Here is a 13,815-nt window from a genome sequence, read left to right as displayed (position 1 = left end):
GAATGTCCAAGTTCACGGAGAAGGACTGTATATAAGATTGGTATTCTTAAACCTTTGCCATTATTGTTCTATGTTCATGTTTCAGAAAGATGGAAGAAAGCCTACTGACTCTCACATCAAGTTTAGATTTGTGAATCTGATTTTCAAAAACTTTTTATAACCTGCCCCAAAAGACAATCTTTTATCATACTATTCACCAACTCTCTATTAGTTTCCTCTGAGGGCATCAAAAAACACCAGGTTCCAACTTCATGTCTTGGCTATCCCTATCTCTTGGCTTATTCTCCTTGTCTTCTATTTATATATACCAGATTATAACCCATCCCTTAAATCCCAGTTCCATCAGGAAGATGTCTTTGATGATACAGACTCTATCACTTACTTCCACCTCTACATACTTCACTGCATATCCATTTATCAAATAACAACATGGAACAACTGTCACTGACCTAGGTATAAAATGAGAAGGGTCCTAGCAGCAGGTGCTCATTCTCTTTTTGGGCATGTTATTTAATGCAGAGTGTCTCCTTTGCAAAATGAAGGGTTTGTGAATTAGCCAACTGAAGTCACTTCTCATCATACATTCCACATATAATGAGCACCCACCTGTGCTAGGCTATATCCTAGGTCATGAGGATACAGTGTGAAGAAGACCAAGTATCTACCTATCTATCTATCTATCTATCTGTCTGTCTGTCTGTCTGTCTGTCTATCTATCTATCAATCATCTATCTATCTTCTACCTAATCTATTCATTATGATTGTCTCTTCTTAGTTCACTGCTTCTTGAAGTTTAGCCTGCATCAGAATCACCTGGGGAGCTTGGTAAAATAAATTTCAGTACACACATGCACAACTCCCCCCACCCCAAGTTTCTGATACAGTAGGTTTGGAGTAGGACCCCCAATTTTTGCATTTCTGTTTCCAGGAGATGCTCACGATACTGGTCCAGAAACAATCCTTAGAGAACATATGTTCTAGTGGAAAGGCTGTCTTTTACACTGTTGTGTTGCCAATGCCTAGAATAAATACAGAGGGTGCCAAAAAAATGTATACACATTTTAAGAAAGGAAAAAAAAAGCTATTAAAATTGTAATAATATATACCAATAGCAAAAGATGAATACAAGTCACATTTGATTTCTGTAATTACAAGAGGTGCTCAAAGTGGTTACCATCGGCATCCAGACATTTCTGATTACGGCAAACTATCACTTGAGCAACGCTCACAAAATGTCCACTCATATACATTTTTTGGCACCCCCGGTATTTATGGAATAAAAGAAAAAGTATAAGGCACTTTGTTGATTGACAAGAAGAATCCAGCTTTGCTCTTTCCTTGAATGATATGGTTTACTAAAAGGTAGAAAAGTTACTCTCATTCGATAGGTACAGATAAGGAATGGTTTATATCCAAAAAAAAAATGAACTTACTTCCAATTTAGAGGAAGGTGGAAGAAGATTAAAGAGAACTTTGTGTAGGAGTGTACTTTGATCTATCTCTGTGTATAAGGACCCATACATTTATTTCAAAAATATCATAAGTAAAAATATTTTTAGCACCTCTCTTTGGAATCTAATTAATCTATAGTGAATCTCTTTTAGTATGCTCGAAGGCTACAGAATCTTTATATTCTGACTTATGTCTTGATATTTGGAAAGAGCTAATATACTTTTACCACATCTGGTCAGACATTTAGGTGATTGTCCTGTGGGGGACCCTGCTCATTTGTCACACGGGACGGCCCGTGGGGTGTCTGGTCCCTCTCCCCACATAAGAATGCAGGATATGGTGAGGCCATAAAGGAACACCCACAGAGCCATAGATGGGGGTGTCATACCACTATATTTTCACTGGCGGCATCCGCCTCTCTGCAATCCGCTCTTGCTAGCTCAGCCACCATCTTCTTGCTAGCCCCCATTTTCTCTAGCGTAGCCACAGCAGTTATATTAGTGCCCAATGGCTCACTGGTTACAGCTGACGGCCAACTAGCCACAGTTGATGGCCATTTACTACCTGAGCCAGCACCTTTCCATGTGAGGCAGAGAGCCTGGGAACTGCAATCCTGGCTCTGTCCCCACAGTGATTTAGTTACATAACTCTGTTCTTGGTTGAAAACAAGGTATTTGAGTTAAGGCACCAGTTTTCTAGTATGACATAAAAATGGAGCCCTAAAACAACTTTAGAGTAGGACGTTAGAAATCATTTTGAACAACGGAAACCCAAGTGGATGAAGTTTCCAGTTTCTGAAGGTGATTAGTTTGAAGGATAGCCACCATTTGGCCATATGCCTTGATGTGTTTGTTTGAAAATCACTGTTAGCACAGTTGATATTTTGATTTATTGAATCAATGCCTGAACATGCAAGATGCTACATCCATTTTTCTTCAAAGTATATGCCATGCTATAAACATCTAAACTTTAAACATTATGGGAACAAAAAAAGCAGTATAAAATGTAAGTTCTTCCAGGGTAAACCTCTGATACTACCAGGAAACGTACATAGGTTCCTAAAAGCTCTTTGTAATTCTGGGCCACTCAGTTAATAATAAATACTAGTTTATTTGTCCTGAGCATTGAGCTATGTGCTGGATCACACTGGTCTTCTAGGGAGCCATATCAAACCATTCTTCTAGTTTGGAATATGAGGACTAAAGAGAACATGGAAGACAGATGACAAAAAGGCTTCTTCCCTCTTTTTCATCCCCAGTCCCTCAGCTATTCTGTTCACACATCCTTTGAGCCCAGGCTATCTTCAGAGAGGGATCAGCATGTACTAGTGTTACTAGATCAGCATTAAAGTATTCATAATTTTTAAAGGCCATCCATATCTTATACTTTTTAACAGAGTGCACTAAATTTAGTTTGTCTTGATACAAATGAAGAAAAAAAAAGTGGATAAACACTTCAAGTCCCTTTGTTTAGAACAATGATTCTTAAAGTAGAATCCCCTGACCAGAAGCATGAGCATCACCTGGGAACTCGTCAGAAATGCAAATTATCCACTCCTACCTCAGAAATATTGAGTCAGAATTGGGGAGGAGAGGTGAAGAGACCCAGCGATCTGACTTAAGCCATTGTTCCAGGTGGTTCTGATGTATGCTAATGTATGAAGACCACTGGTTTAGCTATTATCAGAGCATCAGTAAAGACACTGTCATGTCAGGGCGGCCATTGGCTCAGTTGGTTAGAGCGCAGTGTTTATAACACCAAGGTTGTCGGTTCGATTTCCAGATGGGCCAGTGAGCTATGCCCTCCACAACTAGATTGAAAACAACGACTTGACTTGGACCTGATGGGTCCTGGAAAAACACACTGTTCCCCAATATTCACCAACAAAAATTACAAAAAACAACAACTGTCAGATAAGCTGTGCAACCTTTTATGAACTTTGTAATTTATCCTAATAGCCCATTACTATCTTCATGATTACTACATTTAACATACACACAATTTCACACATAATTGTCTGACAGAATGTGTGTAAAAAAGTCATAGCTTCTCTCTTTAAAGAGATAGTATGGAAAGGAGACAAATGTACTTGTTTTTTAGTTTTCCAAAATGATATCTTCTTCAACTCCCTTCCACCTCCACCCTGCCTCCAATAAAAGAATCAGGGGGGAAAACCATTACTAGCAGGCTCTATTCTGTTTCTTTTGACAGAGCAGAAAGATTTTATTAGATGATATAAATGCACTTTATCACTTGCAAATATCAGTTATAATGTGTCTTGCGTGAATAGCTATGTCCAAGTCTGTTTTAAAGAACAATTAAAACATTTGAAAGTAAATGAAGGCTTCACCATATTTGTAGCTAAACCCTCATACTCATTTCAGATATATTCATTGGACTATGATACTCAAGACACATAAAACAATTTTTGATGAAACAAAGTTTCATAATCCCCTCAAAAAGCATATGTAGCTACTCTAGTCTTTGTAATGATTCTATGTTTAGGAGTTAAGACTCAGGCTCTGGAGCAGTGCAGTTCACAAACATGTAATGTAAACCACATAATGTAATTTTAATTTTTCTAAGTAACCACATTTTATAAAGTAAAATGAGAGATAAATTATTTTGTTTAATTCTACATATTAAAAATATTACTTCAACATGTAAATAATATAAAGTTAATGATATTTTTTACACTTTTTATAGTCTTTAAAATCTTGCATGTATTTTATACATACGGCACACTTCAATCAGGATGCTAAATTTTAACTAGAAATACTTGATTTTCATTTAGATTTCATAAAATTTATCACTGCTAAAGTACATTCTAAACCCAACTTGTTTCAAACATACCAAAAAGTTTTCCAGTAGCCTCGCTGAGTATCAGTTTTTATTTCACATCAATAAAAAATAAAATTAAAATTTCAATTTAGCAGTCACACTGCCATATTTCCAGTGCTGAGAGCTACGAGTGGCCAGTGGCTATCATTTGGGGCACCGCATCTCTAGAGCTGACAGACCATACCTGGATAAGAATTCTGGCTTTGCCATTTAGTGGGTGCGTAGCAAATTCCCTAGCCCTCTCCAAGCTTCAGCTCTACCAATTCTGTTGTGTGTAGTAGGTGGGGGTAAAAAATCCCACCCCATTATGTATACTCAAATTCTGCCGTCAAAAGTAGCAGCCTAATAGCAACAGTTTGTTTTTTGTTTCATAGTAGAGGTGATGAAATTACCTGTTACTTCACTTTGCAGTAATCAGACCAATCTAAATGCCTACAATGTAAGAAAGGTTAAATTTAATTCATACTCTGCAGCCATAAAATGCTATTTATTATTAATCATTCATATTAATATCGGTTAAAGAAAAAAAGTATTATGAATAGCTCCACTTTGCATGCACAAAGAAAAACTTGAAGGGACGGGCCACCTATCAAGGGCTGTGTCCGTAAGCAACGCGATGGGGCGGGGTTGGAGCTGGCACACGTTCGGCTTGTTTCTGGGCAGTTTTTTTTTTTTTTTTTTTTTTTTTTTCCCAGAACTGTTTTTTTGTGGGTTTTTTTGTTTGTTTTTTTTTCTAAAACGGAGCTATAAATTTTGTATTTGAAGAAGAAAAATCCCAAATCTGTTTTGAAACTACACTTTTCGATTGAAGTCTGGAATGTGATTTTAAATGTAGCTTACATATACTATAATAATGAGAAACTGCTATGTGAAAACACTCGGTATCAGAACGAGGAACAAGCTGCCTCAAGCCGTTTTCAGTTGGCGGTTTCCCGCCGGTCAAACGGAAGCAAAACCGCTCCGACGTAAAGGGAGGCGGCCTCTCCTTGTTACCATGGTGAAGTCCATGCGGCCATCTTTACTGTGGTTAACGCGCCCCAAGCTTTCACCGGCGGGGATGGTGCCGCGCCAGGAAAGTCTGCGGAACCAGAGGCGAAAATGGAATTATGAGTCTCAGAAATAAGGTGCTGACAGAACCACGTAGGACCAGGATCAGAAACCATTAGCTACTTTAGTGGAACGTAGAGGTGCAGACTCCACGGATAAGCGGAACGATTTAAGCGGAGGTGTGACGTTTCTGCCCGGATTTGGAGAGCCGCTTCCGTTGCTCAGCGGAAGTGTTGGTGGCAAGAACAGGCTGGGAAGAATCCGCTCACCGCCGTTTTGAACCGCCGGAATCATGTCGAGTTTGGCGGTGAGAGACCCGGCAATGGATCGATCACTGCGTTCCGTGTTCGTGGGGAACATTCCGTATGAGGCGACTGAGGAACAGTTAAAGGACATTTTTTCGGAGGTTGGTTCTGTTGTCAGTTTCCGGCTGGTGTACGATAGAGAGACGGGAAAACCCAAGGGTTATGGTTTCTGCGAGTACCAAGACCAGGAGACCGCGCTTAGTGCCATGCGGAACTTGAATGGGCGGGAGTTCAGCGGGAGAGCGCTCCGGGTGGACAATGCTGCCAGTGAAAAGAACAAGGAGGAGTTAAAGAGCCTAGGGCCTGCTGCGCCCATCATTGACTCACCGTATGGGGATCCCATCGATCCAGAAGATGCCCCTGAATCAATTACCAGAGCAGTCGCTAGTCTCCCTCCGGAGCAGATGTTTGAGCTGATGAAGCAGATGAAGCTCTGTGTCCAAAACAGTCACCAGGAAGCTCGAAACATGTTACTTCAAAACCCTCAACTGGCTTATGCGCTGTTGCAGGCACAAGTTGTGATGCGAATCATGGATCCAGAGATTGCTCTAAAAATTCTTCATCGCAAGATACATGTCACACCACTGATCCCAGGCAAATCTCAGTCTGTGTCTGGCCCCGTCTCTGGCCCTGGCCTCTGCCCAGGACCCAGTGTTTTGCTGAACCAGCAGACTCCTCCAGCACCTCAGCCCCAGCATTTGGCTAGAAGACCTGTGAAAGACATTCCTCCTCTGATGCAGACGCCTATCCAGGGTGGAATTCCAGCCCCGGGGCCAATACCAGCTGCAGTTCCCGGACCTGGTCCTGGTTCCTTAACTCCTGGTGGAGCAATGCAGCCTCAAGTTGGAATGCCAGGGGTTGGTCCAGTGCCTTTAGAGCGGGGACAGGTGCAGATGTCAGATCCTAGAGCTCCTATGCCTCGTGGACCCATGACTGCTGGTGGCCTGCCTCCTAGAGGACTGTTAGGAGATGCTCCAAATGACCCACGTGGAGGGACTTTGCTTTCAGTCACTGGAGAAGTTGAGCCCAGGGGCTATCTTGGGCCACCACATCAGGGTCCACCCATGCACCATGCCCCTGGTCATGACAGCCGTGGCCCTTCCTCACATGAGATGAGGGGAGGGCCATTAGCCGATCCCAGACTGCTACTTGGAGAGCCCAGAGGACCCATGATAGATCAAAGGGGTCTACCTATGGATGGCAGAGGTGGTAGAGATTCTCGAGGGATGGAGACCCGAGCCATGGAAACTGAGGTCTTAGAGACACGAGTGATGGAGAGAAGAGGAATGGAGACCTGTGCAATGGAAACCAGAGGGATGGAAGCAAGAGGCATGGATGCAAGAGGAATGGAGATACGAGGCCCTGGCCCCAGTTCTAGAGGCCCTATGACCAGTGGAATCCAGGGTCCTGTTCCCATTAATTTGGGGGCAGGCGGTCCTCAGGGACCTAGGCAGGTCCCAAGCATTTCAGGGGTGGGAAATCCTGGATCTGGTATGCAAGGGGGAGGCATGCAAGGAGCAGGCATGCAGGGGGCAGGCATGCAGGGAGCAGGTATGCAAGGAGCTGGCATACAAGGAGCAGGCATACAAGGAACAGGTATGCAGGGAGCAGGCATACAAGGAGTGGGCATGCAGGGAGCAGGCATACAAGCAACAGGCATACAGGGGTCTGGCAAGCAAGGTGGGGGCCAGCCTAGCAGTTTTAGTCCTGGGCAGAGCCAAGTAACTCCACAGGATCAAGAAAAGGCAGCTTTGATCATGCAAGTTCTTCAACTGACTGCAGATCAAATTGCCATGCTGCCTCCTGAGCAAAGGCAGAGTATCCTGATTTTAAAGGAACAAATCCAGAAATCTACTGGAGCTTCTTGAAAGGTTTAAAAAATGCTTGGCAGTATCCCAGAAAGTTTTGGGGTTTTTTGTTGTTGTCCTTTGTTGTTGTTGCATGGAGAATGGCTGCAAAAAGCTGACTTCTGCATCCCCTGTACTTGAATGATTAGGATTTCCCTCCTGCCAGAACTAATCTCATTTCTTTTTGTTGTCTTTTTTTCTGTTTTCCTTTTTATTTTTAATGGGGGGGGGGCGCTAGGAGTAAGAGGGAGTGGGTCTGTTCACTTTAATTCACTATAAATACACACAAAATAATTCTGAAAATAATTATATTATGCCAAATAAGATTACAAAGAATATGCAGCAATATTAAAAGTGTCTACAATATGTTTATTACATTTTTTTTCAAATATTTAGTAAAACGATGTGAAATCTGCACATAAAGACTAAAAGATGACCTGTTAAAATGGTAATGAACCAAGATAGTTTAAGGTTTTTAGTTGCATAAGAAAATAAAGAAGTTTACCTCAAAAATTATAAGATATATTTTTGGTAAGTCATTTACAATACAAAATCCTATTTGTGGGGCAGTAGAATGCTGTATTAGGTTAAGCACTGTTTCAGTGCTTTGAAATTATTTTGAAATGTTAGAGCTAACAGGATAAGTCTAAATTTGTGATACTGGAATTGTTCTTTTCTGAAGTGATGCTACCTGAAAAATCAAGGAATGCATCTAGTGTGATGTTCCATTCATCTCACCCTTAACAGACCAGCCATATTCTGGCCTGGCCCTGAATATGATTTTGCTGGGACAGCTCGTCCAGGTTACTTAAGTCGGCTCTGATGAGATTCAGTGTATCTCTCAGTACCTTCTATTTCTCCGTAGTCTTAAGCCCTAAATCTGAAAAAGTTACTCTTTCACATCCTTCCCTAAAATTAGTACCTAGTGACGAGTGTAGATGAATTGGGCTCTTCATAAATAGCAAAGGGCTTCATGCAGTAAAGCTCTGCTTTTTGGTAACTAGTGTTCATATACAGATGATGCCCATTTAGTCAACCAGAATCAAGAGTTAAAAATCTCAGTCTCAGCAACATTTAGCATGCCTTTTAGTTTTTTGTTGTTGTTGTTGTTGTTTTTTATTTCAAAATCTGTTTGTCACCATCTTAGAATAATTGAGGCCCAATAAGGTAGAGAGATTATTATAGCCTAAGTTCTCTGCTCGGTTATTACACATTACTTTTTTATAAGTCATAAAGCCATTTAGTCCTAATAAACATACCATTGAGAGTGTTAAAAATCAGTAGGAAGGTGGGGCTTACCACATTTCCTTTAGAGCCACTACCTGATTTGTTTTTAAGTCTTGACGATAAGGACATCATAGACCACTGGTAATTAACAAGCATAAATACCAAAATAACCAGGTGATCTTACTCCGGAGAAGAAAAACTAATGTCTAGTTACAGGAAATAATGTCATTAATACAAGGAGAGAGTTGAGACTTGGAAATTGAATTGTTTTCCCCTTGCAAGGTTTTTACATCTTAACTGGTAATTCACTATCTTTTTACAAAGTTTTCATCCCTACACCATTCCTGGCTACCTGTTCTATTCCTGTTTTTATTGTTCATACTGTTAATTTTCCCATGTTTTTATATGCTTCCCTTATATTAGAGGGGATAGCTCTTCTGTGCATGTGTGATAGTTCTGGATAATACTGATACAGAGTTGATTTGATTACTTTGAAATTACAGTTGATTTATCCCAAAGCTTTCACTGAAGAACTAAATGAAAACCATTAAATGTTATGCTCTTTGTTGTAGTAAAATCTCTGCAAGTTTAATGCAGACTTAATAAAAAGAATATAGAATTAAGTCTCACTTTATTATCTGATATGTTTATTTTTGTGAATTTTTTAAATCTTTTTTTCTTGATGGTGTCATTTTTTTTATTTTTTTTATTAGTTTCAGGTGTATAAAACAATGTCATGGTTAGACATTTGCACCCCTCACAAAGTGATAACCCCCTCCCCCAATCTACTACCCCTCTGACATCATGATATGTTTATTTTTGATAAATGCATTCATGTGACCTATTGAGAGATGCACGGGGCCTGAATATATATTTTTTTTAATATAAAAGACAAAACTAAAGAAATTGCAGGGATGGATGAAGATTAGTTTCTTAGATACATTATATAGTTCCACAATCGAAGTAACTATAAAGATGTGTTATTGTATGGTTGGTATCAGTAGCAGCATCATGGTGGATACACAGATGTTAGGCTTCCTTTTGTTTATGTTCCCCACAGAGAACTCTATCCTAGGATGACTATACGTATCTTCATTATTGACAGCAATTTTATATTGCAACGCACTATATTTACTTTCACCCTCTGCCATCCCCCCTTACCCCCCGGCACACACACACTTATAATAGACCAGGAATTCTGAACACAGACTGCCTTACTCATTTCTGTATTTGCTATAGCAAAAATCATGGGTGAGAAGGAAGGACAAAACATTTTATCAGTCTTAGGGAAACAGAAATCCCATTAAGAGCACATAAATTTCACCCAAAAGGATTTGGATTTCACACAGACCAAATGAGCTATAACAACTATTTGCATTAGAAAATGAATTAGACATAATAGAAGCAATCTCCTTTACTCTGGTAAACCTAATAAATAGGTTCTTTCTGTCCCAATATTGGTGTAGAAAGTATAGAGTCTTACTCCATTTTGATAGTGAAAAATAAAAAATGTGCCTGTTACAATCGGAATCCTACATGTTTTACTACATAATGGCTGGTTACAATCCCTGGCATCCTGCATTTTCCCAAATAAGGATAGACTACAAATGAAATCACAAATTCATTCATAATAACTAGTTGAAGATAGTGGGGTAAAACTGATTTGCAAATACCTCTGGAGGGTTTCTTCTTGGGCAGTACATTTCTTGAGAATATGAAATGATCAACTTTAATTAGTGTCCAACCATTAGTACTTCCCCTTATATTAATGATTAATATCAAAATGTATTTTAATCTGCTGATATCCTTGTCCCAGGACTTCCAATTTTGGAGTATTCCACAAAACGTAAGTGAATCTCAGGTGAAGGAAGGCTAATCCAAGTGAGATTGTGTATGACTTTTCAACTACACTTTTCAGAATTCTAAGAAAAGTGGAAAAAAAACAACAACACCTTAATCACAGCTTGCAAAGCTTTTGTTTTTTTCATGCTGTGATGGGACATTAACTAAGCACATGGAACCTAACTTCCTATGGTGTGTCAGGTCTTTTTCTTAGGTCTGATGAGGTCGAAGGATAATTATGTGCAACAACCTGCTGTGGCAGAGAAACTGAATTATCAGTTACATCTCACAGTCTTCTCACAAAAGAATACTTCAGCCTCTCACTGCTTTATATTGGTAGCTAATCTCTAGGAAGATTTCTGTGGAGCTTGCTTTTCTCATCAGTCTCTTGTCAAGAATGCTTTTCTCGTCAGTCTCTTGTCAAGAATTAACTCATTTTAAGGAATTTATTTAAAATAAATGTAATTTCAATAGTATAAATATATGATACTGGTATATTATACAACATGCTAACACATTTCATATATATGTATATTGCAGATCTTAACCAGATTTTTTAAAACATTTTAATTTGCTTTTGTACATCTTAAAACAAAAGTTTACTCCTTTGATTAAAAATTCAGCTTCATAAATACTCAGTACTAATTATCTTTCTCATAAGATGTTAACTAGCATGTTCTTTCTTCACATTTTTCTACCACAGTATATAATGTGTCAGCAAAGGGCATGCATTGTCTCGAAAGTGACATTGAAGTAGCAATGTCAAAAATAACAAACCTAGTGTTTATTAAATACATAAAATACCAAAGTATTTACCTAGAAAAGAAACAAGTTCTGATTAATGACAACTCTTTAAAACCAGGAGTTGATTTAGGATGTAAAGGTAGGTAAGTATTATTAAGGAGTTAGAGTAAAATATACCACATTCTCAACCATAATGGATTTTATATGATTCAGTATATAAAATCTGCAGATATTAGAATTCAATCTTGTATGTGTCACAAAGTGGTCATTTAAAAAAATTATCATTTAGAAAATTGTATCTGCTTGATTACTTATTTGTTGTCTATCACAAAAGTAGAATTGATTTCTTGGGCATCAAAAAAATGAAAGCAGTAGTTCCTCCGAAATTATTTTCTCTTTATTTAATTAGCTGTTTTAGTCAGAATCGTGTTTTATTGTGTTACCAATCTCTTCAATAATTTACTGCAAAAATCTGTGGGCCACTGCAATGTACCTGTCGGCCTTTGATTGTTCCATTGCCTCATCTTGCTGCCTGGATATAAAGCAACCTGTACCTATTTAGGAATCTATGATTTTATCCCAGTACATTCCACAGAAAAAGATACATTTGCTACAACTCAGTCCCCAATTTTCTTTAAGAACATTCGAAACATGAGATTAAAATTGTATATTTGAGTTAATGTGATGGAAAGGCCTATATAGAGCTTGCTTGGTGCATTAACACTCATAAAATCATCTATATCCCAAATATCATCCTTATTCACATAGTAAGTAATATAGGAACATAAACAAGGACTGAAAACATTGCCAGACACAAACCTTGTTCTATGAGGGTAAACACAATCACTGCCTATTAATGGAATATATTTCCTGTCCTTTAAGTAAGATTACAATGTTTCCCCAAAAATAAGACCTAGCCAGACAATTAGCTCTAATGCATCTTTTGGAGCAAAAATTAATATAAGACCCAGTCTTATTTTACTATAAGACCCAGTCTTATATTACTATAATATAACATATAATATAACATATAATATAATAACATAATATAATATAACCAGGTCTTATACTAATTTTTGCTCCAAAAGACGCATTAGAGCTGATTGTCCGTCTAGGTCTTATTTCGGGGAAGCAGGGTATATTGGAAATGGTTTCATCTTTTACACTTATCAAGCAGAGAAAAAGTTCCTCGCCTATTTTAAGAAACAGAAATTATGTTTTTGAAATCTCTAGAATCACATAACTCCCCGAACCCACCTCCCAGGTCAGTTTTGTCCTGTAGAAGCTTTAAATGTCTTTGGACAATGGAACCCCAAATCTGTAGCCTGTGGGCCAATTGAGTCTGCAGATAGGTTTTATTTGTTAAGCCCAATGTTCTCAAAAATTTTGAATTTGAATGCATTTAGGTGTAGCATATATTCTCCAATTTGGCCACAGACCCAATCTCTCCCTATGTCTTAGGCATATTATGTCTCATATATTAGGTTTGATTCACACAATTGTCAGCCCTTGTATATGATATGTTGTGTTTAGAACTCCTGATTTTACTCTCTATAAAAATACAGCTACTACATTCAATTGAAATTTTTAGCATCTAATTTAACAAATGCGAATTAGAAAAACGGTTGAGCAACTGGTTCAGCAGTATATTTCTACAAAATCAACCAATCAAACAAAACCCCAGAACAAACAAAAACAAAACATAACAAGTTTTTTTTTTTTTTATAGCTTTCCATGAAGTATATTGTGCAAAGGAATGTCCTTGTTCACTATTTTAATGAGTACTTTTCTCCCACAAACCTGTATTTTTAATAAATATTAAGCCAAAATATTAACATTTTCGATTTGCAAATAGATTTATAAAATGAGATATATACATATATATACCGTGTTTCCCCGAAAATAAGAATTCTTGCTCCAAAAGACTCATTAGGGCTTATGTTCAGGGGATTTTTTCATCCTGAAAAAAATCATGCTAGGGTTTATTTTCTGGTTAGGTCTTACTTTTGGGGAAACATGGTAAATAATACATGCCAACAGCTCTAGAAGGGACATATGTATAGTAAACATAGTAAAACAGGGTTTTTAAATTTCTTTATCTGTAATTAACTAATTTCAAAAAATGATCCACTGTGTAATTTACACACAGCAACCATACTGATTCCAAAACAAAACAAACAAAATAACCTTTAATCATGTCATTCCCTTGTTTAAAACTTGTCATGGTTTATATTGCTCTTAAAATAAAATTCCAACTCCTTAACCATGTCCAATAAAGTCCTAAGTAATTTGGATCTTCGCTACATCAATTTCACATACTCCAGCTACAGCTACTTTGGGCCTAGATTCATTTCCTTGAATTTGACAACCACAGTTTCATTTCTGAACTTCGTCCTGGTCAGTTTTACTTGTTCTTACCTGATTCTTTCCCCAGGCTTTGAATGACTAGTTGATTCCTTTTACTCAGGTTTCAATATAAATATTTTTTGCTCAGAGAGGCTTTTCTTGAA

At 38.2% G+C, this 13,815-nt stretch overlaps 2 protein-coding genes across 3 annotated transcripts in view; one reads left to right on the top strand and one right to left on the bottom strand.

The window, feature by feature from the left end:
- Nucleotides 1-13,815, bottom strand: part of PRKG1 (protein kinase cGMP-dependent 1) — a 1,143,489-nt gene that overhangs the window by 471,515 nt on the left and 658,159 nt on the right. The gene's annotated exons all lie outside the window — the stretch shown is intronic.
- CSTF2T (cleavage stimulation factor subunit 2 tau variant) lies at nucleotides 5,033-11,141 on the top strand. The gene has a single exon (XM_081073882.1). It carries the CDS (start codon nucleotides 5,633-5,635, stop codon nucleotides 7,511-7,513), a length of 1,881 nt encoding a protein of 626 aa, XP_080930008.1. The 5' UTR covers nucleotides 5,033-5,632; the 3' UTR covers nucleotides 7,514-11,141.

Source organism: Rhinolophus hipposideros (genome assembly GCF_964194185.1).
Source record: "Rhinolophus hipposideros genome assembly, chromosome: 15".
Classification (NCBI taxonomy): Eukaryota; Metazoa; Chordata; class Mammalia; order Chiroptera; family Rhinolophidae; genus Rhinolophus; species Rhinolophus hipposideros.
Note: the sequence above shows the minus strand (reverse complement) of the source record. Positions and strands in the feature narration are given on the sequence as shown.